General features: G+C 45.3%; 1 protein-coding gene and 1 long non-coding RNA gene across 4 annotated transcripts; one reads left to right on the top strand and one right to left on the bottom strand.

Moving 5' to 3' along the window:
• Nucleotides 1-84: 84 nt before the first annotated feature.
• B130055M24Rik lies at nt 85-17,606 on the bottom strand. 3 transcript variants are annotated; one of them, XR_869949.3, is made up of 2 exons: nt 16,425-17,606; nt 85-6,481 (listed from the first exon to the last, which is right to left on the bottom strand). It is a non-coding gene; the product is annotated as an RIKEN cDNA B130055M24 gene (long non-coding RNA). The 3 variants fall into 3 exon arrangements; XR_869948.3 differs by lacking the exon at nt 16,425-17,606 and adding an exon at nt 8,880-11,377; XR_003946676.1 differs by lacking the exon at nt 85-6,481 and adding an exon at nt 8,066-9,016 and having other exon boundaries at nt 16,425-17,524.
• Zfp689 (zinc finger protein 689) lies at nt 16,838-23,860 on the top strand. The gene is made up of 3 exons (NM_175163.3): nt 16,838-17,342; nt 17,520-17,633; nt 20,859-23,860. Exons 1-3 carry the CDS (start codon nt 17,138-17,140, stop codon nt 22,040-22,042), a joined length of 1,503 nt encoding a protein of 500 aa, NP_780372.2. The 5' UTR covers nt 16,838-17,137; the 3' UTR covers nt 22,043-23,860.
• The last annotated feature ends 883 nt before the right edge of the window (nt 23,861-24,743 follow it).

Genomic DNA, 24,743 nt, shown 5'->3' with positions numbered 1-24,743 from the left:
TACCGGACTGCCCTCAAACTCAGAAATCTACCTGCCTCTGCCTCCCAAGTGCTGAGATTAAAGGCATGCACCACCACTGCCCTGCTCCTTTCAGTGTTTATTATGAACAAACACAGTCTCTTGACACATGCAGCTGTTTTAGATTGATAAGAGTCATAGAACATCAGTGGCCCATCTTTAACTGCTGGCCCTCATAGCACATCTTTTTCCCACTCAGACCAAAGCCACAATATGCACTCAATGCATTTCTTCATAGCGATGAATAACTGCCATGGTGAATGACTGAGCTTGCCAAAAATGATCCTATATGAAAGCAACCAATCTGCTAAAAATACAAAGTCAAAAGTTAAGAGCAAGCTGGGCGTGGTGGCACACGCCTTTAATTCCAGCACTCGGGAGGCAGAGGCAGGTGGATTTCTGAGTTCGAGGCCAGCCTGGTCTACAAAGTGAGTTCCAGGAGAGCCAAGGCTACACAGAGAAACCCTGTCTCGAAAAACCAGAAAAAACAAAAAACAAAAACAAAAAAAGTTAAGAGCAAACTGGAGTAAGGCTGGCTGTGGGGAGTGTCCCCTAGCACTCAATTCAGTTGTAAATTAGCAGTGTTCAGACCCAAGGCTAATCCCTGGTTTGGGGGAGGTGGCTTTGAGAATCAAGGGAAAACTGTTACTTCTTAGGTAATAGTGGAGGCTGTGCTCCAAATTAGCTCAGCTGGCTGATAAAGACTTTTAGCCGTCTTCATAATTGGAATCATACTTGCTAGAGACTCAGGACCTGTGTCCACTTGAAGAACCAATCTTTCAGGAGGCCCTCAGGGCTTGTCTTCTTTTTTTTTTAAGATTTATTATTATATGTAAGTACACATTGTTGCTGTCTTCAGACACTTCAGAAGAGGGCATCAGATCTCTTTATGGATGGTAGTGAGCCACCGTGTGGTTGCTGGGATTTGAACTCATGACCATCAGAAGAGCAGTCAGTGCTCTTAAACACTGAGCCATCTCTCCAACCCCTGGGGTTCTTCTTTTTGTGGAAAAAAAAAAAAAAACCAAAAACAAAAAAACAAAACAAAAAAAAAACCCCACAAAACACAAACAGAACCTCTCCCCCATATTAAAACGGATTCTGGACCATTCCACGTATTAGTTAGGCGGTCTCACCATTTAACCATGGCATATGAGCTGGAAGCGACTGGATGCCAGTGGCAATCTACTGCAGACTAACCTTTACCATCAGTTTGCAAAAAAGTAAGAGAACAAGATGTGCTTTTGGCGACCTTGGGGAGTACAATTCCCCCTTTTTTTGTTTTGAAAAGCCAATTTTTCAGAGTGTGATATACACGTTCGACAATTCCTTGTCCCATTAGGTTATAAGGAATTCCAGTTTTATGTTCAATACCAATTTCCTTACAAAATGATATAAAGTTGTTACCAGTATAGGCTAGTCCATTAATCTGTTTTAAGGACTTTAGGTAATCTCATAGCATTAAAAGCTTGTAAACAATGATAAATTACATTTCTAGAGGCTTCTTCCATGTGTAGAGAAGCAAAGAGATATCCTGAACAAGTGTTAATACAAACATATATATTTCAATTTTCCAAATTCTGCATAATGTGTTACATCCATTTGCCAAATGTGATTGGACATAGGCCTCACGGATGAACAACACCTCAATGTGGACATGGAGATAACGTAATACATTTAGGGCATTGTTTTACAATCATTCTTGCCTGCTCCTTAGTGATCTTATGTCTGAGCCTTAAGGTATGGCTAGAGAGATGAAATTTATTATGATCAGGTCTAGTCAATGCAACAGGATCTGAAACTAAGATCTCTCCAATTAGAGCTCTGTCAATGCGATTATTACCTGCAGCTAAAGGTCCAGGAAGGCCAGAATGAGCTCGTATATGACCAATATAAACGGGATTTTTTTTCAAGCAAGAATGATGTTTTGCAATTGTGAAAACAGAGATCCTGCTGGTGTATTAAAGTTTTAAACGTACCACAAGTCTCCAGCAAAGGAATTGACTGTGCAACATATAAACTATCAGTAAAAAGATTAAAAGCATCATTCACAGACTGAAAAACATTCAGTATTGCTGTCAGCTGTGGTAAGTGAGCTGAGAGTCCAGGAGTCTCTATGACTACCTGTTGATTATTCATAAGATATCCAGCTCGCCCTTTAGAGGAGTCGTCAGTAAAAAATCAAAAGAGCATTATATAAAGGCTGTAAGATGTCATATTAGGAAATATCACCTCATGTACATTTAAAAATTTTATCAACCCATCTTGAGGAAAATGATTATCTATAGTTCCTTTAAATCCTATTTGAGCAAGCAACCAATCCATTCTATCCTGCTTCAGCCAAGTATCTTGATCTACACTAAAAGGTTGAACTCTGATGTCTGGTTCTTTGCCAAAATAAGTCAGCGCCTGCTTCCTTCCAAGTATAATTATCTGGGCTACTGCCTCATAATATGGCAGGATATTTTTTTTTTTTTTTAAGATTTATTTATTTATTTTATTTATTACATGTAAGTACACTGTAGCTGTCTTCAGACCCTCCAGAAGAGGGAGTCAGATCTCATTACGGATGGTTGTGAGCCACCATGTGGTTGCTGGGATTTGAACTTCGGACCTTCGGAAGAGCAGTCGGGTGCTCTTACCCACTGAGCCATCTCACCAGCCCATATGGCAGGATATTACATTTAGGAGATATCCTTGAATGTATCCACATAAAAGGAGCCCTTTGCCACAATAATCCTGTAGGCCTCTGAGTTGTAATAGCCGTAGCCGGGCGTGGTGGCGCAGGCCTTTAGTCCCAACACTTGGGAGGCAGAGGCAGGCGGATCTCTGAGTTCGAGGCCAGCCTGGTCTACAGAGTGAGTTTCAGGAGAGCCAGGGCTACAAAGAGAAACCCTGTCTCGAAAAACCAGAAAAAACAAAAAACAAAAACAACCAACAAAAAAAAGGCAAGTCCTGAGGATCTTTTCCCGCCATTAAGACATCATCTGTGTAATGAATGATGTAGATCATTGGCCATTGCTGTCTTACAGGCTGAAAGGCTTGTGCCACAAACTTTTGACATAAGGTAGGACTATGAGAAAACTGTCCATTGATATCTTTTCATAGGTTCGTTAAAATTAATAGAAGGAACACTGAAAGCAAATCTTTCACAATCCTCAGGGTGCAAAGGAATAGTAAAGAAACAACCTTTAAAAACACCCACAATTTTATAATATCCTTTAGGAATAGCCGCTGGAGATGGAAGCCCAGGTTGTAAAGCTCCCATAGGTACCATGGTTTCATTAACCTTTCTTAGATCTTGTAACAATCTCCATGTACCAGATTTTTTCTGGATAACAAATTTTGGAGTATTCCATGGTGACTGAGATTCTCTTAGATGCCCTGCCTCTAGTTGCTCCCACACTATCAAAGATGTGGCTTCTATTTTTTCTTTAGATAAAGACCACTGATCAACCCACACCGGAATATTATTAAGCCATTGAATTTTATCAGCATGAGATGCAGGCAAGATAGTAGCCATTATGGAAAACACCGTACGCCTCTAGTGTTAGAGTGAGGCTTAGGACCTTTAAATGTCTTAATGCCTTGTCCTTCCTTTCCTAGCCCCTGACCAGGCAAAAATCCTTGTCCTAGCATCTGCTTAGTCACTGCCTCATTAGGACTACACATTATAAGACCCATCTGTGACAAGAGATCTTTTCCCCAGAGGGTAATAGGCAAATTTGACATGACACAAGGCTAAATTTGTCCTGAATTGCCCTCCTCACCTCTCCAGATTAGAAGTTTAGAGTTTTGTTTTGGGTTATTAGCATAACCAATCCCTTGGAGGTGAGTGAGCATATCAGATAAAGTCCAAGTTGAAGGCCAATCTTGTCCTCTAATAATTGTTACATCAGCCCCAGTATTAATACTTCAAAGCTTTTTCCTTCAATGATTAATTTAAGGCTTAGGTCTCTTACTAGTAAAAGATTGAACCCAATACACATCAGAGAAACCAAAGCCACTCTGTCCTCTCTACTCTTAACAAATCTGGAAGGTAGCAGATTCAAGGGAACTAAAATAAGTTGAGCAATTCTTTGGTTAGAAGATACAGTTATAATACCATGAGGGGAAGCAGCCATAATTTTAATTTCTCCCTCATAATCATTATAATACCTGGATAAATCTGTGTCCTTTTACAATAGTACTGCTTTGTCCTAGAAGAAACCCCAAGTTTCTGCAGGTTAAGGACCAAAAACTCCTGTAGGCAGGGTTTGAACTTGCATTTCTGGGGATTACTGTGTGGATGGTAGAACAGAGGTCCAATCCTACACTTCCTGGGGTTGCCCTGATAAGTTAAAAAATGGATTTCCCTGGCCTGGCAGCAGCTTCATGGCCCCATAAGCTGGGACGGCATGGGACAGCCCTGAATATCTGTCCTAGATTTACATTCTCTGGCCCAGTGGTTACCCATCTTGCATGGAAGACAAACTCCCAGGCCGTTGTAGCCTGATTGCTTGCTCGTGGTGCCTCTGTTCCTAGTACAATCTTTTTTCTTTTTTCTTTTTTTTTTTTTTTTTTTGGCTTTTGGTTTTTGAAGACAGGGTTTCTCTGAATAGCCCTGGCTGTCCTGGTGCTCACTCTGTAGGCTGGCCTCAAACTCAGAAATCCGCCTGCCTCTAGCTCCCAATTGCTGTGATTAAAGGCGTGCGCCACCACTGCCCAGCTAGTTCAATTATTTTTAAATTGATTCAAACTTCCACATCTAAAGCATACTTTATTCCCTTGTTTCTGTGAAAGCATTGCTTGCACAGTGCAAAGCAGTGGCCACAGCCAAGCCTTGATTATATGAAGGCCCAATCTCTGCACAAAGATGAATATACCCAGCTAAGTTTGTCTGTGCTTTGTATGGGTGAACAGTGTCATGATACCCTGCATTAGTATTCTCATAAGCCAATTGTGTAACAAAAGGAATTCCTGCTTGAGAATCTCCAAAAATTCTACTAGCTGCTTTTAGTAGCCTATTCACAAAATCCTGCAGGAAAAGGTTCATCAGGAGCCTGTCTAATACTAGCTAAAGTTCCACTGAGATCTCCTTTAACTGATTCCAAGCACAGCTGTCAGCCTTTGCAACCTAAGCATACACTCCAACAGGAAACCCAATCTGATTAGCATTGCTTTCATATTGACCTTCTAAAAGCGTGTCAGCATCCCAATCTGGGTTTCCTGTCTGAGCATTCATCATAGAATCTATGATGAATCTATAGCAGTTCTCTTACTAGCTTCATGCCATTCAGAACTCCAAAGTAAGAAATCTCCTCCTGACAAAGTAGACTTATACAGTCTTCCAATCCAGGGGGGTTAAATTTGACTCCAGTGTCCAATAAAACTTGTGTAAAAGGAGCTGTAGGGCCATACTGTGCAACAGCTGTTTTTAACTCTTATCACCATGAACTCCAAAGTCTGGTATTGTTTGACTCTATTGTTCTGCTGGTCAATTATCTCAACTATAGGGAAAGCTGGCATGTCAAATAGGTCCTGCCTTTTCCCAAGAGCCTGACTCACAGCTCTTTCTAGCAGCAATTGGTGTATCTCAGAATCATTGCTCTTCCCTGTACTTGGCACCCTTTTTTTAGCTCCTGTAGCTCATTAGTCAATTTCTGCAGTTTAATTTCAAACTCTAATTTACTTAGTTGCATGTCCATCTGGGCAGCATCTCCTGCAGTAGAGGCCATAAGTGGAGGCCGATCCTCATCATAATATTTGGCGGCTCCTTGTTCTGAATGAGCTTCCTCCTTTGATGTTAGCTCATCTTTAGTATCTCTCTACCTTTCTAATTTAGAGTGGAGAGGGCCCTTTTCTGAGAAAGCTCTCTCTGGCAGGCGTTCTTCCTGAGATTCTTCAAGCCCTCCCTGGGCACTGTCTGACGCCTGCAAGGTCTCCTCATCAATAGCATCTTTCATGAGCACCCAGAGGCAGAGGGTGATATTATCTGCCTGGGTGGTTCTCAGAGCTTCTCCAATTTTTTCCCCATGGTTCTCTTATCTAAAGTTTTCATCTTGAATCCACGGTCAGCAAGAATTGATCTGATCTGAAACGTTTTCTAACAATTGTTCTTCAAACCCTACCCCTCTCGCCTGAAGCAGCTCTTGAAGGCTGTAGACAAATGCCTGTTTAGAATTTTCCAGTCCCATCTTCCACTGTCAATCCCTAAGTGGAATCAGTGTTGGGTTGGCACTGCCCCAACTTAGCCCGCATCCCTTTGCACCTACGGCAACAGTTTCAACAAGATGAAAAGTAAGGGGAGCACCAGCATCAGTGCTGTATGTCGCTTACTGTGCAGGATACCGTCTTCCTCCGTTTTCTGTGGAGCTCCACCAAGACAGTATCCCTCAGATGATCTCTGCATATCCAGTCCCCATGTTCGGGTTCCACCTGTAGCCGCCAGAAGCTACGGAGAAGTGGGTACCTGGAAGGAGAGCTGGGGATGGATGGTGTCTTAGTTAGGGTTTTACTCCTGTGAACAGACACCATGACCAAGGCAAGTCTTATAAAAAACAACATTTAGGGCTGGTGAGATGGCTCAGTGAGTAAGAGCACTCGACTGCTCTTCCAAAGGTCCAAAGTTCAAATCCCAGCAACCACATGGTGGCTCACAACCACCCGTAATGAGATCTGATGCCCTCTTCTGGTGCGTCTGAAGACAGCTACAGTGTACTTACATATAATAAATAAATAAATAAATAAATAAATAAATAAATAAATCTTTAAAAAAATTGGGGCTGGCTTACAGGTTCAGAGGTTCAGTCCATTATCCTCAAGGTGGGAGCATGGCAGCATCCAGGCAGGCATGGTGCAGGAGGAGCTGAGAGTTCTATGTCTTCATCCAAAGGCAGCTAGTGGAAGACTGACTTCCAAGGCAACTAGGGTGAGGATCTTATACCCACACCCACAGTGACACACCCATTCCAACCAGGTCACACCTATTCCAACAAGGCCACACCTTCAGATGGTGCCACTCCCTGGTCCAAGGATATACAAACCATCACAGATGGGAAGGACAGATGAGAGAGGAATGAGAACAAGACGTTTCTGATCAAGGCCTAATGTTTAATTCTTTTTTTTTTTTTTTTTTTTTTTTTTTTAAAGATTTATTTATTTATTATATGTAAGTACACTGCAGCTGTCCTCAGACACCCCAGAAGAGGGAGTCAGATCTCATTACAGATGGTTGTGAGCCACCATGTGGTTGCTGGGATTTGAACTCCGGACCTTTGGAAGAGCAGTCGGGTGCTCTTACCCACTGAGCCATCTCACCAGCCCCTAATGTTTAATTCTTAAGTCTGAATTTAAAGGGGGTGGGGGTGGGGACCTATCCCTCACTTTGCCAGAATCTCACCAAGAAAGCAAGCTCAGCTGCTCAGCAGGAGGTGGCTTCTTGCAGGAAGCTGCAGATGTGACAGCACAATAGATTTCACCTAGGTCAGAAGACTCCACCCTAGGTGGGCTAGCCCACTGTGGCAAAACAAGGTCTGATTTAGCCCACTCAAGGCTGGGGGAAGGGCCTTACAGAGGGACATACCTATGAGGGATTTTTGTTTAATTTTAAATTGAAAGGTCTACTTCTAATCCAGATATTTGAAATGCACCTTGAATCCAGATCTTTTGAGCTTGGGCCATGCCTTCTGCAGGAAGCCTATATAAGGACACAGAAGAAATTGTCTTTCTTTGCCTGTTTGTTCCAGCCTTACTAGCAAATCTATTCCTTCATTGGCATTAGAGCCTGCTTCTTAGGAATTCTGGTGTGTACTGAAGGCCAGCTGAGACATCCAGCTTCATGGACCTGATAATGATAGGCAGCCATTGTTGGATTAGCTGGGACCACAGCCTGTAAGTTATTCATATATATATATATATATATATATATATATATATATATATATATATATATATATATATATATACATATATATATATATTCTATAAATATATACAAGATTATATATTTATAAATATAGTATATCTTCATTCTATAAGTTGTTTCTCTAGGAACACTAATATACTCTTTATATATAGACTGAGGATTTATTAAAATAGCAATGACATCTATAACATCAGGTTGAAGAATCCAGTAGTTGTTCAGAGGCTGACTGTCTCAGTGTATTTCATTTAGTGTCCACAATATTCATCCATGTTCCGTATATGTCAGAATTACATTCTATTTTGGATACTACTGGATAATATTCCAGTGTACATTTTGCTTTGTTTATACATTCATTTTTTTGATGGGCCCTAGGTAGATACCATCTTCCACTGTTTCACCTAATTCTGCTAAGGACATACATAGATATAAAGATCCTTTGAGGTTCTACAGCCAGCTCCCTTCCCCCATCCCAAACAAGCTTTCCCTGTTTGTCCCAAGGTAGCCTTGAACTCAAGATTCTCCTGTCTCAGTCTCCAAAATGCTGTGATTACAGGCATGGGCTACCATGCCCCTAACTTCTTCTGATGTAGTCTCAGAAGAGGAATTTCAGCCTGAATGCCAGCAAAATGGTACAGGAATCTCAGAGGGTACTGGCACTTACTTATGGGTCAGATGACCTAAGTTTGATCCCTGGATCCCACAAGGTAGTAGTAGGAAAGTTCTTCTATGTTTAACCCCCAACACAAAACAAAACAAATAAACAAACAAAAAACCCAAAACACTCACACACAAAACAGAAAAACCACAACACACACACACACACACACATCATGCCAAAAAAAAAAAAAAATCAACAACAAAAAAAGTCACTTTAGAAAAAGAATCTCAGAGTAAGCCAGTGTGGAGAGTTGATGTTTATAAAGAGAAAGGCACCCAGGAAAATCATAACGCACACCTGAAAGGACTGTGGCTTCTTCTAGGAAAGTCACACGGTGGCCACACACAGCTCAAGGAGTCGATGAGAAGCCTTTCCCACCAGTCTTGGCAAATGAGGTCATAGGCTGATTGCTGGTACATTAGCTAGGCTCACATCTGAGTAGGTAAAAACATGGGTTGAAATGTGTAGGGACAGGGATGGATCTGAGGATGGCTCAGCAGTAGGAGCACAGGTTGTTTTTTGAGAGGACCTGAGTTCAGTTCTCAGCACTCATGTCAACTCCAGGCCCAGGATATCTGATGCCCTCTTCTGGCCTCTCGATGCACTGCATGAATCTGGGTGCTGCACAGTGTAGATTTTATCCTTTATTTTTTCTTTATTCACTACTTTGTAGGTTATCCCTGGGTTCTTCTCATGTCTCCTAACAATATCTTCTCCTGGCCCAACTGTCACCTCTTCTCCTACTCTCTGACCCTACTCTCCTGTGTCCTGGGTCCTTCTCCTGCCTACTCCCCAGTCCTACTGCCCAGCTCTCAGCCTCTGCTGTCTTTTTATATCCATACCTGTCCCCAAGATTCTAAGGAGGCAACTCACATAGAAGGGCATAGCTTCTATAAAAGGGCCAGGCACATAAGATAAATCACACGGCAGCGCAGACACACATACATATAAAAATTACAACCACGTTGGCTTTGAATACAGAGATCCTGCTTCTGCCTCCTGGGTGCTGAGGTCAACCATGTGCATGACCTGGCCTGACTGACATAGAGATCTGTAAAAGAAACGCTGCCTCCCTGCTGTTGGCAAGTGTGAAAAGTAACTTTTATTTTTCCGACATAATCGTCATCTCCAAGGCATACTGCTTTAGTCTGCTAACCCAGGCCTAATCTTGGAAGCTTCCAGCCTCCATAAAGTCTTATCTAGGCCTAGAATGTCTTCACCCTCTCTGAGACTTACTGCAGAATTTTCTCACCCTTTCCTGTTCTTTCTGACCTCTGTTGGCTGGTGTAACTCAGCTGTCCTGGCTCAAACCCCTCTCTATGCTGACTCATTCAATCTGGCTTCTTTCTCAGTCTTTGGCTGAATTGCTCTGCTTGGCCTCAAACTAACTCTGGCAATCTGTTCTAATCTCTGGCTCCTTCTCATTCTCCGGCTCACTCTGCCTTCACCTGCGTCTGCCTTGTTCTCTCTCTGCAGTCTGTCTATAACTGTCCCAGGAAAACTGCTTTCTAAAGTCACCTCTCCTTTTTGTCTCTTCTGGTGTGAGTTGTGTGTATCCTATCTCTGACTCATTCTGTCAACTCTTCCTCTGATTCATCACTTTGTTCCTTCATTGTTTAGGATTAAAACTGTGTATTAAGTAAGGGTGGATCTATATTCCAGCCAGAGGTATTACAGGTGTGTGCTAAGGGCATGTCTGTATTCCTGTCAGAGTAACCTTGTAGCTGGATTAAAATCCCTTTACAACTGTGGTGGTTTGAATAGGAATGGCTGCTACAAACTGAAGTGTTTGAATGGTTGTCACATAGGGAGTGGCACTATTATGTGGTGTGGCCTTGAGAAAGAGTGTCACTGTTGGGCTGGGCTTTGAGGTCTCATATGTTCAAGTTAGACCCAGTGTGGTACACAGTCTCTCCCTTCTGCCTTCAGATTGAGAAGTAGAACTCTCAGCTACTTCTCCAGCACCATGTCTGCCTATAAGTTGCTATGCTTCCTGCTATAATGACAATGAACTAACCCTCTGGAAGTGTAAACCAGCCCCAATTAAATGTTTTCTTTTATAGGAGTTGCCATAAACTCTATGGTGTCTCTTCACAGAAATAAACTAAGACAGAAACTTTCATAGCAGATCTTAATTCTTGCATCTCAGATAGCTAGAGGCTTCTGTTAGACTCAAGTGTAAGGACTTCTTTTGTAGTCCCTGAGCGGCAGGCTTCAGGAGCTGTCAAAATGGCAGCAACTCCTGTTCCTGCCTCAGCCTGCAGCCTGACATGAGGTAGCTTCATAGGAGCTGTCCACGGTGGCGGCAACTCCTTTCCTGCCTCAGCCTGCAGTGGTCACAGGAGCTGTCCACGGTGGCGTCTCCTTCTTTCCAGGCTCCCCAAACAGCTCCGCAATGATGACACCTCAGTCAAAGCTGCCTGTGGCCAGGAAGGTCTCCTCATCCTAACCTATGGTCCTGATGCAGGGAATGGGGGTGAAAAACCTACCAGTCCCGGAGCAGGAAATCCCACCAATGCTCACTCTGGAAACCTCTGCCCTGAAAAGCTCTGCCCCCTAAAACAACCCTCTATCAGCCCTGTCCTTTGTTCAATTCGCTCCTGTCCTCTCCTGGGAGGGGAGGCAGCCATTCCTGGATTTATCATCCCTCCTGGACCCTTCAAACAAATCTCTTTTATGATATTTGTTGCTTGGTGTGACTCTCTTCTCGGAAGAAGCAAAGAAGAGGAGGGAGTTTTTTGTTTTTTTGGTTTTTTTAAAGCTGGGCGTGGTGGTGCACGCCTTTAATCCCAGCACTTGGGAGGCAGTGGCAGGCGGATTTCTGAGTTCGAGGCCAGCCTGGTCTACAAAGTGAGTTCCAGGACAGCCAGAGCTACACAGAGAAACCCTGTCTCGAAACAAACAAACAAACAAACAAACAAAAAAAGAAGAAGAGGAGGAGGAGGAGGGAAGACTTGAAGAAATAGAGTGGGGCTGAGGTTCCTCAGCTCAGCTGGGGATACCCTTCCTAGGAGCTGCAACACTCTGCTGAGAAGGCTTCCTCTCAGAGCTTTGTGGTTCTTCAGCTCCTGAGTCCCAGGATTCCCTTCCATCTGAGCAGGAACACTTAGACCTTTCCTTCCTGTGCCTCTGTACCTTTCCCTGTCTCGTCCTCCTCCTCTTCATCTTCCTTAAATAGAAAACTGCTGCTTTTCCTGCACTAGATGTGGCTTCTGAATAAAGAGCCCCCACATAAGTCCTGTGCCTTGAATGAACAAGCTTTGGTACTGTTCTGGGTTCACACACAACTGCCCAATTGCCACCCCCTAAAGACATTTTTTTTTCTTTTCTTTTCTTTCTTTCTTTCTTTCTTTCTTTCTTTCTTTCTTTCTTCCTCTCTCTCTCTCTCTCTCTCTCTCTCTCTCTCTCTCTTTCTTTTTTTTTTCTTTTTTCTTTTTTTTTTTTTTAAAGATTTATTTATTTATTATATGTAAGTACACTGTAGCTGTCTTCAGACACTCCAGAAGAGGGTGCCAAATCTCGTTACGGATGGTTGTGAGCCACCATGTGGTTGCTGGGATTTGAACTCCAGACCTTCGGAAGAGCAGTCGGGTGCTCTTACCCACTGAGCCATCTCACCAGCCCCTCTCTCTCTCTTTCTTTTTCTGACAGTTTCTTTCTATTTTGTCCTGGCTATTCTGGAACTCACTATGTAGACCAGGCTGTCCTCAAAAGAAGAGATCTCATCTCTCTTGTTTTACAAAAAACTAGAGTTAGATGTGAAAACAGAAAGAGACTCAAGAACCGAGGTGAAAGCAGAGGCGGTGGTGCACGCCTGTAACCCTACATTTGGGAGGAAGGAGAGGAGTCACCTTGGCTACATAATGAAACCTTGTTTGAAAAGAAGAGGAAACTTTACCCTTGATACAGTCTACTTAAGGGAGGACTCACTATGGAAGCATGGCAAAACCCTGTGGAGTGACTTAGTGGAGTGGCTGGGCTGGTGCTACTTGGATTCTAATTCTAAGTACTGGTTTCTCAAGATGCGGTTGCCCCTAATGTGCAGATCCTCACGTACACAAAGTGATGCTATGTGAACCTTCTTCCCCAATTTAACTGGTCAATAAAAAGCTAGAGCCTGTGAATGGGCAGTGGAGGGAGAAAGGTGGGACTGGAGGTTAGAGTGAGGTGAGTGTGCAGGTAGAGAAGGAATGAGGAAGATGGAGGTAGAGGAAGGTGCCATGAACCAGGACTGCATGGCCAGGAGAAACAGCAAGAAACAAGCAACTTCATAGCTGGGGAATAAATTATTATAGCTGTAACCTGCCTGGTTTATGCTTATGGCTTGTAAAACACCTGGATTGTGTACTTTTATATAGACTTGTTAGGATTCTAAACTCTCTGCACAACTTAGTGCAAGGCCTGCAGCTGGACCTTCTTCAGATTCTCAGCTACCAAGCAATAATATACTTATGCTCATGTCTCTTTGTTCTGGCTGAGGCCCTACCTCACAACACTATGCTCTTTGCTTTATTTTTATATATTTTTAACAGTACTATGGATGGAACCCTGGGTCCCAATGCATGGTAGGTAAGCATTGTAACACTAAAATACAACTCCAGCCCTTGTACTGACTTCTCTCAGAAAGCTCATCTGGTCCAGCACCAGTTCCTCATGCAGGGGACATAGTGTACACCTTGTCCCAGCTGTGGCTGTATTTCCTACCTGAGTCCATCCGCACAGACTATGGGTACCACTGTGCCTACCTCTCCCTTCTGGCCAGCCATTGACAAGAGCTTCCAAGGTTACTGCCAACATCGCCTATAATCTGGCACTCACTATGCCAGCTGGGAAACTTCCTTCATTTCACAGGTCATATACAAAGAGAGGTGCTCTACTGTGACTTAATTAAGGGTAGTGCATCTGTCTGTCACAGAGGGTCCTACAGCCAGTCATAGGCTTGTGTGCGCACAGGTGGCAAACAGGGTTTGTCACATGCTATGCCGAATTCTTCTGCCTCTCAACTCACTGCTGTTCAGCCACAGACAGACAACTGACAAGACATTGCTATGCTTTAAATATGAACTCTCCCCCACGGGCTCAGTGTTGAACGCTGGATCCAAAGCTGGTGGTGCTAGTTTGGCAGGTTCTGGAAAGTTTAGAAGGTAAGAGGATCCAGCTGGAGAAGGACATCACTGTGGGTGAGTCCTTCCTATTCCTCCTCTGCTCTTGTCTGATGTAAAGTGAATAGCTTCCTCCTCCTCCTCCTCCTCCTCTACATATTCTTGCCTCCATAATGTTCTGCTCAAGTGCATGAAGCCAAGCCACCATGGACCAAACTGTCTGAAACTGTGAGCCAAAGTGAATTTACCCTCCCTTGTTTCTGCAAGTATTTGGTAAAATGGTTCCAAAACTAGTAACAGACTTTCCTTGCAGCAGCCGTGGGAAAGCTTCCCGAGACAGTGAAAGACTGTGAAAGTCCACCTGCCTAGCAGAATTCTAGAGGACCACTTCCTGGGTATTCCCTAGAATAGGGAATTCATCTTTCAAGTAGGTTCCAGAAATATGGTTGTTACTGGTATGGGTCAGGGTCTGTGAAAGAACTCAGAACATGTGTATTGGAGAAAGGCATGCAGAGTGTGCAGGGGCAAAAGAAAAAGGAAAGATGCACAAAGTGACAAGACCTGTAGGAACTAGGAAGTCCCCTGTTGGAGAGTGGTTGTAGGAGTCATCAGAACTGTATTCAGTGAGTCCTGGCTACGTGGCTTAGTGATAGGACTTGTGTTAGCATGCTGAGGTGCATCAGTGAAGAACATGTCAGTCAGAAAAGGACAGTCCGAAACTAGATTGCACAGATTTGTTAAGGTGGGCTATGATCAGTGATTGATGGGGGGGGGGGGGGGTTCAGCTCATTGAGTGTGATACCATCCCTGGGCTGGTAGTCCGGGGTTCTGTAAGAAAGCAGGCTGAGCAAGCCATGGAGAGCAAGCCAGCAAGTAGCAACCCTTCCTGGTCTCTGGATCAGCTCCTGCCTCCAGATTCCAGCCCTGCTTGAGTTCCTGTCCTGACTTCCTTCAGTGATGAACAATGATATAGAAGTGTAAGCCAAATAAACCTTTTCCTCTCCAACTTGCTTTTTGGTCATGGTGTTTCATCATAGCAATAGAAACTTTAAGACACCTAGTTTGCATAATGTCCTGGGTTTCATCCCAGCACCAAATAAAACTGGGTATGCTGTGCATACTTATAATTGAGCATGCAGGAGTTAAGAGGTAGGAGGACCAGAAGCTCTTGGTCATCCTTAGCTACATAGTGTTGAGGCTAGCCTGGACAACATGAGGCCCTATCTGAAAAAGAAGAGGAGGCAATTATTGTTTTCATTAATAAGTAGTTTTTCTACTTCTCTCTAGGACTGATATTGCTTGTCCTAGTCTGGGTTTATGGTGAAGTGATCCCTTAGGCAGTCTGTGAAATCAAAGTGTGTTAACATTTAAGGTTGCATTTCTGGGTGCTGGCAGTCACTGAGCATGAACCATGGACTGAATCTTTTAAAAAATATTTACTTCATGAATATGGGTGTTTTGTGTGACTGTATATCTGTGTACCACATGTGTACCTGCTGCTGCTGGAAGACACAGTGGCAGATTTCTTGGAATACAGTTACAGATGATTGTTAGCCACCATGTGAGTGCTAGAAACAGAATCTGGGTCCTCTGTAAGAACAAGTGCTCTTTTTTCTTATTTATTTATTTTATGTAAGTACACTGTAGCTGTTTTCAGACACACCAGAAGAGGGCATCTGATCTCATCACAGATGGTTGTGAGCCACCATATGGTTGCTGGGATTTGAACTCAGGACCTTTGGAAGAGCAATCAGTGCTCATAACTGCTGAGTCATCTCTCCAGCCCCAGAACAAGTGCTCTTAACCACTGAGCCACTTCTCCAGCTGGGGAGAAATTAGTCTTAAAGCGTTTTGCCCAACATAAGAGTTGCTAGAGCCACAAAGAAGACATTCCATGTTTGGATTTCATTCCTATGTCTAGTAACAGATTTTGAGGAAGCTGATCCAGATTTGTGGGGGTTTTATTGTTCATTTGTTTTTTGAGGCAGGCTGGTTTTGAGATAGCCCCGGATAGCCTGGAACTCACTTTGTAGACCAGGATGTCCTCAAACTCAAGAGATCTACCTGCCTTTTCCTCCCAAGTGCTGGGAATTAATGGTGCGTGCCACTGCACCCGGCTGTCTTATGATTTTTGTTGTAGTTCTCTATGGAGGGGGGAGTCCAGGACTCTAGACATAAAGTTTCAGACACCATCTACTCGAATAGTCCAGGTGCTTGGCTGGCTCTCAGCAGCGAAGGCACAGCCTCTCTGTGTGGCCTCTAGATGTGCGAATCCTATTTACCCTCTGTGCAGTCTTCCTTACCTGATAATTATTCAGAAAGGAGCAATAGGTTCGGCTTCATACCCAGTCCTGGGTATCTATTTTAAAAATACTTTTATAGAACTTTGGGCCCCATGCATGCTAGGCAAATGCCTGCCACTGGGCTATACACTCTTCATTTAAAAACAGGGTCTATGTTGCCCATGCACTCCTGACACACGTTGACACAGCTGCACTATTTCGGAAAGCAACGGTACAGGGGTGATTTCCCTGCTTCATTATAAATGAAAGGATCAACTAGCCATCTGTCTTTTGTTCCCCCTGGTAGCCTAAATGTGCATTCCACTGTACAAAGAAAGGGTAAGCCCAAAGCTATTGGTCTCACCTCTAAACAAGCGAACTTCCTTGGTACTCAGGTAGGCCATTCACTTCTATAGACTACTTAGGAGCTGCCCAAGGTACAAGACCAGTCAACTTACCATTCTAGTCATTCAATTTTACCAGACGCGCCTTTTGTGCACCAGATCCTTACCACCGCTCCCTTCTCATCTAGTACTTTTCAGAATTCCTGGCTGTGACACCTTTATGATCGTAGGATGTAGCTGTTCAAAAATCCATGTTGTCACTGTGTGACTTTCCCTTTGGAAGACCTGTAGAAACGTCTTCTCCAAGTAGGGCAAACAAGCGTTGGAGAACACAAGAAAAGCCTCCCATTCATAAGACTTCTCACAACCGGCTTAGAGACACAGGATCCACCTTCTTGCCCTTAAGAATCCGTTGGCTTCATTCAAATGGGCCGCCTTCATTGATGACCAATCAGAACGCCCGATCTTCAGCTACCAACCAATAAACGAATGCAATAGATAGGAGGAAAGTAGGCAAGAAGCCATCTCGCAGCGCCATTACACTTTAGGGCAAGGAGGTTAAGAAGTCGGCATGGCGTTCGGGTCAATAAAATCGATAGCTGGAACCTGCCTGTGTTCTAGGCAGCGGTGGTGCAGGAGCAGCGCCGCCATCTTCCCCGAAGGCATCTTCCGGTGCCTCTCACCCAAGTTCCAGCGGGAGTTCCCTGAATAACGGTCTGTGTCGGGCCGCCCGGCCCCTCAGGCAGCCGATTCAGATTTCCTCCGGGCCTTCCCGACGGAGCTTCTAGGTCTCCGGGTCCCCGTGGCAAGGCCGGGGAGCAGGTCCGATGGCGCCACCTTCGGCTCCGCTTCTCCTGCGGGCAGTCGGAGAGGCTGGACCTACTCGGAAAAGGGGCAGGAGGCCAAGGGCCTTGAAGTTCGTGGACGTGGCCGTGTACTTCTCCTCGGAGGAGTGGGGGTGTCTGCAGCCCGCTCAGAGGACTCTGTACCGGGATGTGATGCGCGAGACCTACGGCCTCCTGGGCGCGCTCGGTGAGGCCCGGCCCAATCTGCTTACGCGGGGCCTAAGGGATGATGGAGCTTGAGGGCGGGGTAGAGTGGGGGCAGGGAGCCTAGGGTCCTGACCTGCGATCGGCTTGTTAGGGGTTGGCGTTTATTTTTTAGCATCCTTTCTTCGGGCCAGCTCTCTGACTGGTTCTCCTTCCCCAGGATGCGCAGGTCCCAAACCAGCTCTCATCTCCTGGTTGGAACGAAATACCGATGACTGGGAACCAGCAGCCCTAGATCCGCAGGAGTACCGGAGATGGGTAACATTCCAGAGAAGTGAGTGAAAAATACCCACGAAAACCATACTGCCTTCCTGAGTAATGCCCTAAACTGTCGACCCAATCTAAATTTGTCGTCTGATGAGAGTTAACCAGGTTGCTTGTACTGTGGGCATACGAACTACAAACGGTACTTCATTGACATAAGTGAATTACTGAGCTTTGAAAAAGATAACTACTGCTTTCCAGGATCCGGGACTTAGCTTCCATTGAACTTCTCCAATTCCCATCGGTCCTGGGAAGACTAGAAAGAGTCCTTAACCACTGAGACATCTCTCTCTAGCCCCTGGTTCACTCTTGACTTTAAAAAAGAAAAAGCCCCATTGATTGGAATGTTCATCTAGGCTTGTGAACTACTGGATGAAATACAGTCCAAGGTTTTTTTGTTTTTTTTTTTTACAACTCTCTCAAAGTGCTCCTAGACCAACAGCTGCATATTTGGGAGTTGTCTTGGTCAGAGGTTTCTATGCTGTGATAAACACCATGAACAAAAGTGGCTTGGGGAGAAGAGGGTTTATTTCATTGATATTTTCATGTAAACATCCATCATCAAAGCAGGGCAGGGCAGGAACATCAAGGCAGGAACTGAAGCAGAAAGCCACAAGGAAGGCTGCCTCCTGCTTGCTCTCCTACTTTCTTACACACTCAGGAACATCTGCCTAGGGATAGCACCACCCACAGTGGGCTGGGCCCTCCCATGTCAACCTTAATCAATCACTAATTAAGAAAATGTACCACGCTGGGCATGGTGGCACACACCTTTAATCCCAGCACTCAGGAGGCAGAGGCAGGTGGATTTCTGAGTTCAAGGCCAGCCTGGTCTACAAAGTGAGTTCCAGGACAGCCAGGGCTATACAGAGAAACCCTGTCTCGAAAAACCAAAAAAAAAAAGAAAAGGATGTACCACAGGCCAATCTGGTGAGGACATTTTTCTCCGTTGAGGTTCCCTCTTCCCAAATCACTCTAGCTTGGATCAGGTTGGCATAAAACAAGTCAGCACAATTGACCCCTTGTTAGCATGACACACAAACCCATCCCTTTTAACCATAACCTTTGTTTTTTGTTCATTCCAAGATCTCAATTCAAACACTCAATTCAGACTCTCCTTAAAATACCTAGTCTCTTTCAAAGTTTCTCTATCATATCCAAAACCTCTCTAAAATTAACTATGGGTTCCTATTAAAAAAAAGTTACATACTTGTTTATTCCAAGAAGTAATAACCAGTGCACAGTTACAGTAAAATCAAACCCAAAGTCTACGTGTGACGCTCAGTGCCAGCCTTCTGAGACTCTGCTCCTCTAGGCTCCAGAGGGCTTGGCAGTGGCACTCGTCTGACATCCACTGCACACACAGCCAGCTCACAAAGCTCTAAAGCTGCTGTGAGTGGTCATCTGTGCCAATGCTCTCTCCAAAACACCGGAGTTCTGGGTACACCGGGAGCCTTTCTTGGGATCTCTTTAGAGACACTGAGCCTGCCACGTGGTGCCAGGCCTTAATTTATCTCCATGACCCCCCTTCAGTCCTGAGGTTTGTACTTTAACTGAGGCTGTGAGTTTACCAATGGTCTGGGCTTTCCAGTCACAGTGCCAAGCCTCATTGCTCTCCATGACCCTTTATGCCTTCAAAACTAGAACATCTGGGGACACTTACACATAGTCAACTTCAGCTGCCAACAGGAGCCTTGGCCCCTTCATGGACCACAGCTGCTGTGTGCTGATCCTGTGGAGGTACTCCCAGATTTATCATCCTTGCTGATGCTGGTGTTTGGTTTTGTTTTGTTTTGTTTTGTTTTGTTTTTTGTTTTTTACTTGTGTCAATTTCTTGGATCCAGCTAATAGCATCAATTGCCCCAGTTAAGAAAGGTTTCCCTTTAGTGGTTTTTAATAAACGAATATCACATAAATGGTAGAATCGTAGGCAGTCTCAAACTTCACTCCAGAGCGGCATTATCTTCTGAGTCCCCACAGAGTAACCCACAGAGCTCTGAGCACCCAATAGCCTTTCCTGCTCCAAAGTTACTATCACACCCTCCCCAAAACAGATAGCAAGGTTTAATCACAGCAATACCCCACTCCTGGTACCATTGTCTGTGTTAGGGTTTCTATTGCTGTGGTAAACACCATGACCAAAAGCAGCTTGGGGATGAGAGTTTTTCCTTTCACTTCCACATTACCATCTATCATCAAAGGAAGTCAAGGGCAGGGCCTGAAGCAGAGACCATGGAGGAGGGCCGCTCACTAAGCCTGCTTTCTTATATACCCAAGGCCTCCTGTCCAGAAAACCTGGTGAAGACATTTTCTCCACTGAGGTTCCCTCTTCCCAGATGACTCCACCTTGTGTCGAGTTGACCTAAAACCAGTACAGGAATGTTTTTAAAAATGCAAATCCTGGGCTGGAGAGATGACTTGGTTAAGACCATCTGCAGCTTTTCCCGAAGCTCTGAGTTTGGATCCCAGAGTCCACATTGAGCTATCTTGTATGTAGGAAAGGCATGGGGAACCGGATATATTTGCCCTGCATCATAAGCTCCGGCAAGGATGGCATGGAGGGCTGCTCACTGGGTAGAGTGCTTGCCTCCCGCTGCACAGCTCAGGGTTTGCTCCCCAGTGCTGCGTGTAGATAAGGGTGGCACCTGCCTGTAATGTTAGCCCTTGGGAGGTGGAAGCAGGAGGGGAAGAAAGAAGTTGAAGGTCATCCTCAGTTACGTAGTGAGTTAGAGGCCAGTCTAGGACACACGAGACCCTGACCAAAAAATCAAACAAAAACCCAGAACATTGGAAGAAACTAAGTAGGGACAAAGGTTTCTGTGTGCCCCTGAGCTACTCCACCGTTACAAAAAAAATTCAAGTTTTCTATTCAATTGTTTGTATGGACAAAGTCTCATGCATCTTAGTAAAGCCTCGGATGTGCTGTGTGACACATCAAGGATGAGCCATGAGCCACTATGTATGGTGCAGGATCCAGGCAAGCACCCTGCCAACCAAGCCAAACCGTTAGCCCTGAAACACTCTGTTTTAAAGTCAGTTGAATATCCCTAAAAAAAAAAAAACCTACCTGGGTTGCTTGAAGGGCTCTTAATGCCCTCCACATTTCCACAACACGCTTAACTGTCTCTGATCCTAATAATTAACAGGAGCGCAGTGAATTGGGCTTGAAACCTTTAAAGTTGCTCGTGGGAAAGCATAGAAGTCTAGCGTTTGCTAATTCTCTGTTTCTTGGTAGAAACCAGATCCAAGCAGAAGACTGAAGAGAAGGACGTATTCCCACCTAAGGAAGCACCCCGAAAGGGGAAACGAGGGCGGAAGCCCAGCAAACCCCGGCTGATTCCCAGGCAGACATCCGGGGGCCCCATCTGCCCTGACTGTGGCTGTACCTTTCCTGACCACCTCGCCCTGGAGAGCCACAAGTGCGCCCAGAATCTGAAGAAACCCTATCCCTGCCCGGATTGTGGGCGTCGCTTTTCCTACCCATCCCTGTTGGTCAGTCACCGGCGGGCACACTCCGGTGAGTGCCCTTACGTTTGTGACCAGTGTGGCAAACGTTTTTCCCAGAGGAAAAACCTGTCTCAGCACCAGGTCATACACACAGGCGAGAAGCCCTACCACTGCCCTGACTGTGGCCGCTGCTTTCGCAGGAGCCGGTCGTTGGCCAATCACCGGACCACGCACACCGGTGAGAAGCCTCATCAGTGCCCTAGTTGTGGGCGTCGCTTCGCCTATCCATCTCTGCTCGCTATCCACCAACGGACACACACAGGGGAGAAGCCCTATACCTGCCTAGAGTGCAGCCGTCGCTTCCGCCAGCGCACCGCCCTGGTCATCCACCAGCGCATCCATACTGGAGAGAAGCCTTACCCATGTCCTGACTGTGAGCGGCGTTTCTCCTCCTCCTCTCGCCTGGTTAGCCACCGGCGTGTGCACTCTGGGGAGCGGCCCTATGCCTGTGAGAACTGCGAAGCCCGCTTTTCTCAGCGCAGCACCCTGCTCCAGCACCAGCTCTTGCACACAGGCGAGAAACCCTACCCCTGCCCAGACTGTGGACGTGCCTTCCGGAGGAGCGGCTCCTTGGCCATCCATCGCAGCACGCACACGGAGGAGAAGCTGCACGCCTGCGATGACTGCGGCCGCCGCTTTGCCTATCCCTCACTGCTGGCCAGTCATCGGCGCGTGCACTCAGGCGAGCGGCCCTATGCCTGTGACCTTTGCTCCAAACGCTTTGCCCAGTGGAGCCACTTGTCTCAGCACCAGCTTCTGCACACTGGGGAAAAGCCTTTCCCCTGCCTTGAGTGTGGCCGGTGCTTCCGCCAGAGGTGGTCCCTGGCTGTCCACAAGTGCTGCCCCAACACCCCCAATGGTAGCCCTAGACCTCTTATAGGAGGGCCCAGCCAGAGGAGCAGTGCTCTTTAGCATAACAAAGATGACAGAAAGTCACTTTATGGAAGGGTGCAAAACTCAGGAGTAGCTGCCAGAGGTCCTACAGAATGGGAGCAGACCCAGAGCCCTGGCCCGCTGCTCCACAGCCCGAACCCAGAACACTGGGTGCCCTACAGCATGTCTGAAACAGTTACCAGGCGACATGATGCCATGTGATTAAAGTTTTCCAAGCTAACTTGTCTTAAAATAATATGGGTGTGTTCTTCTCCCAGCCTCTTTTAGGGGCTGCCTTCTTGGTTTGTGTATACAGATAATATTCAGTCAGGAGACTCATTTATAGAAGGCAGAACCTCCCCTGCTCTGCCTCTATTTCTGTATCATGGGGAAAGCCTGAGTTTGGCTCCATATTTGCAACACTCCTGCCAAGTGATAGGCCATCGCTGAAAAGGAGCTCTCTACCTCACATGCGGGCCGTTTCCTTGTAGGATGGTGCTAATTTTTAGGAGGCTATTTATTGCATTCTCCTTTGTAAACCCAGTCTAGGGTAAGCTTAATACTTTACCCACAGGGTAGCTCTTCAGAAAACCTAATCAGTCTATTTTGTGCCCAGGTTTGTGTGTGTGTGTGTGTGTGTGTGTGTGTGAGAGAGAGAGAGAGAGAGAGACAGAGAGAGAGAGAAAGAGAGAGAGAGAGAGAGAGAGAGAGAGAGAGAGGTTGAATGTGTGATTCACCTCAGCCTTCTGAGTAATTGGTAGTCTGGGCTCTGGTCAACTGTTCTTTTTTTTTTTTTTTTAAGGAGTATATGCATAGTTTAACTATTTATTTATATTTTACGGGTTTGAATGTTTTGCCTACATGTATATCTCTACACCATGATTGGGCCTGGTACCCAAAGGAGGACAGATGAGAGAATCAGAGCCCCTGGAACTGAGTTACAAATGTTGTGAGCCACCATGTGCTGGGAATTGAATCCCAGGTCCTCTGGAAGAGCAGACAGTGGCCTTAACTACTGAGCCATCTCTCCAGCCCCTGGTCATTCTTGGAAGAGTGGCTCTTGGTTCCCACAAGTGAAATCTGTCTCTTCTTAGGGATCATACAGAAACAAAAAGAGTATCATGCCATGTGCTGTATACACCAATCTTAACTACTCCAGGCCACGCTGCTTTGGGGTGATGATTTCTTTATTATGTATACATGCCTGTTCTGCATGGTCAGAAAAGGGCACCAGATCTCATTATAGAGGGTTATGAGCTACCATGTGGTTGCTGGAAATTGAACTCGGAACCTCTGGAGGAGCAGTCAGTGCTCTTAACCACGGAGCCATCTCTCCAACCCCAGTTTCAGACCTCTACACACCCTCACCTTTCTTCTTCAAGACGTAGTAAAACCAAATCTTCACCACTTTTGAAAAGTTGGTTCAGGCTGGGTGTGAGGCATCAACACAGTACACTGAAAGGTTTAAGAGGAAATGGGGTGATTGGTACCAAGCAGCAGGAGGTAGACTTCAGTTTGCTACGGGTGACTAATAGCTGGAAAAATGGCACCCACCTGACTAGGTGCTCAGTAAAACTTTACTACCTTCTTGCCTTGGGCAGCTGTACCGACGTGGTACATCAAATATGACTTCTGCCAACAGCTGAACTGGGTCAACCTCCTGCATCTGCTTCTCTATGGAGCATCTGCCCTCAGCTCTGGGTGGGGGCAGATGGCAAACACTGACTTGTAATTAATTACCTCTGTTTAGGTGTGTAGCAAATTGATTGTAACCATTTGTCTGTTTTTTCATGGATAATGAGTGCCCTCTGGTTAGGGGCAGTGCCAGATAGGATTTCATTAAAATATTTAATGGAAGAATTCTGCTCCTTCTGGAATTACTCTTCACAAAACATGAATCTAGTTCTTTGAGAAGAAATGTAATGTTATAGCAGAGATTGAACCCCTTAGACCAAGCCTTTCCTTAGCCAAGACCTGGGTGCCTACCAAGCCCCCAGTGTTAGTTAGAACTGCCTCTGTTAACCACATACTAACAAAGTCATTCCGCATACAGGAATTTTCCAGTTGCTTCTGGCTCCAGGTTGTGATTTAAAATGAAAGCTATTGTGGCTAACTTCCATCATGTCCATGGAGAGCAGAGATGAGAACTATGTAAGCTTCTTAAGGCCCTTTTTTGCCTGGGTCCATTCCAAATGTGATTCTGGCACTTTAATCAGTGAAGATCCCGTTGTGTTTCCAATTAACTCCTCTTTATAAACTCTATGGGGAAAACCACAGTGCTGTTGAGAAGGGCTGGTCCATGCATGATTTCTCTCTTAGCCCTAACCTCAGTTGCGCCTCCAATATTTCAGATATCAGATATTCTTAGCAGTGAGTACCTATTGTTCACCAAAGGACCACAAAAAGAAACGATCCACATCCCACTGTCCTCTCCCAGTGCCCCAGTGTACCTACTAAGTGCACGTGTTCCATCAGTTCTTGGGGAGCCCTTCAGGCGTGAAGTTCATTCATATGCCGGGTTTCATCCACCTCTAGTATTCTCTTCTGCTGTAGAATTTTTTAATCCCAATTTGGGGTTTCTATCCCACCTTGATCATTCAGTTCGTGGATAAAAGACACACAACCTTTATTATTTACAATAAGCCTTAAACAGCACAAGAGCTGTGCAGCTATCTCTCTACCCTCTATGCTATTAGAATCTACTTTCCTATTGATAACCCTGAGTTATTACTATGTTTCA

The sequence above is a fragment of the Mus musculus genome, chromosome 7 (genome assembly GCF_000001635.26).
Source record: "Mus musculus strain C57BL/6J chromosome 7, GRCm38.p6 C57BL/6J".
Classification (NCBI taxonomy): Eukaryota; Metazoa; Chordata; class Mammalia; order Rodentia; family Muridae; genus Mus; species Mus musculus.
This window is presented reverse-complemented; position numbering and strand designations above follow the sequence as displayed.

Excerpts from the sequence above, each read along its gene's own strand:
- Zfp689 (NM_175163.3), top strand. The coding sequence starts at position 17,138 with ATGGCGCCACCTTCGGCTCCGCTTCTCCTGCGGGCAGTCGGAGAGGCT. Across the intron at positions 17,343-17,519 it reads CGGCCTCCTGGGCGCGCTCG|GATGCGCAGGTCCCAAACCA; the intron begins GTGAGGCCCGGC and ends CTCCTTCCCCAG. Across the intron at positions 17,634-20,858 it reads ATGGGTAACATTCCAGAGAA|AAACCAGATCCAAGCAGAAG; the intron begins GTGAGTGAAAAA and ends GTTTCTTGGTAG.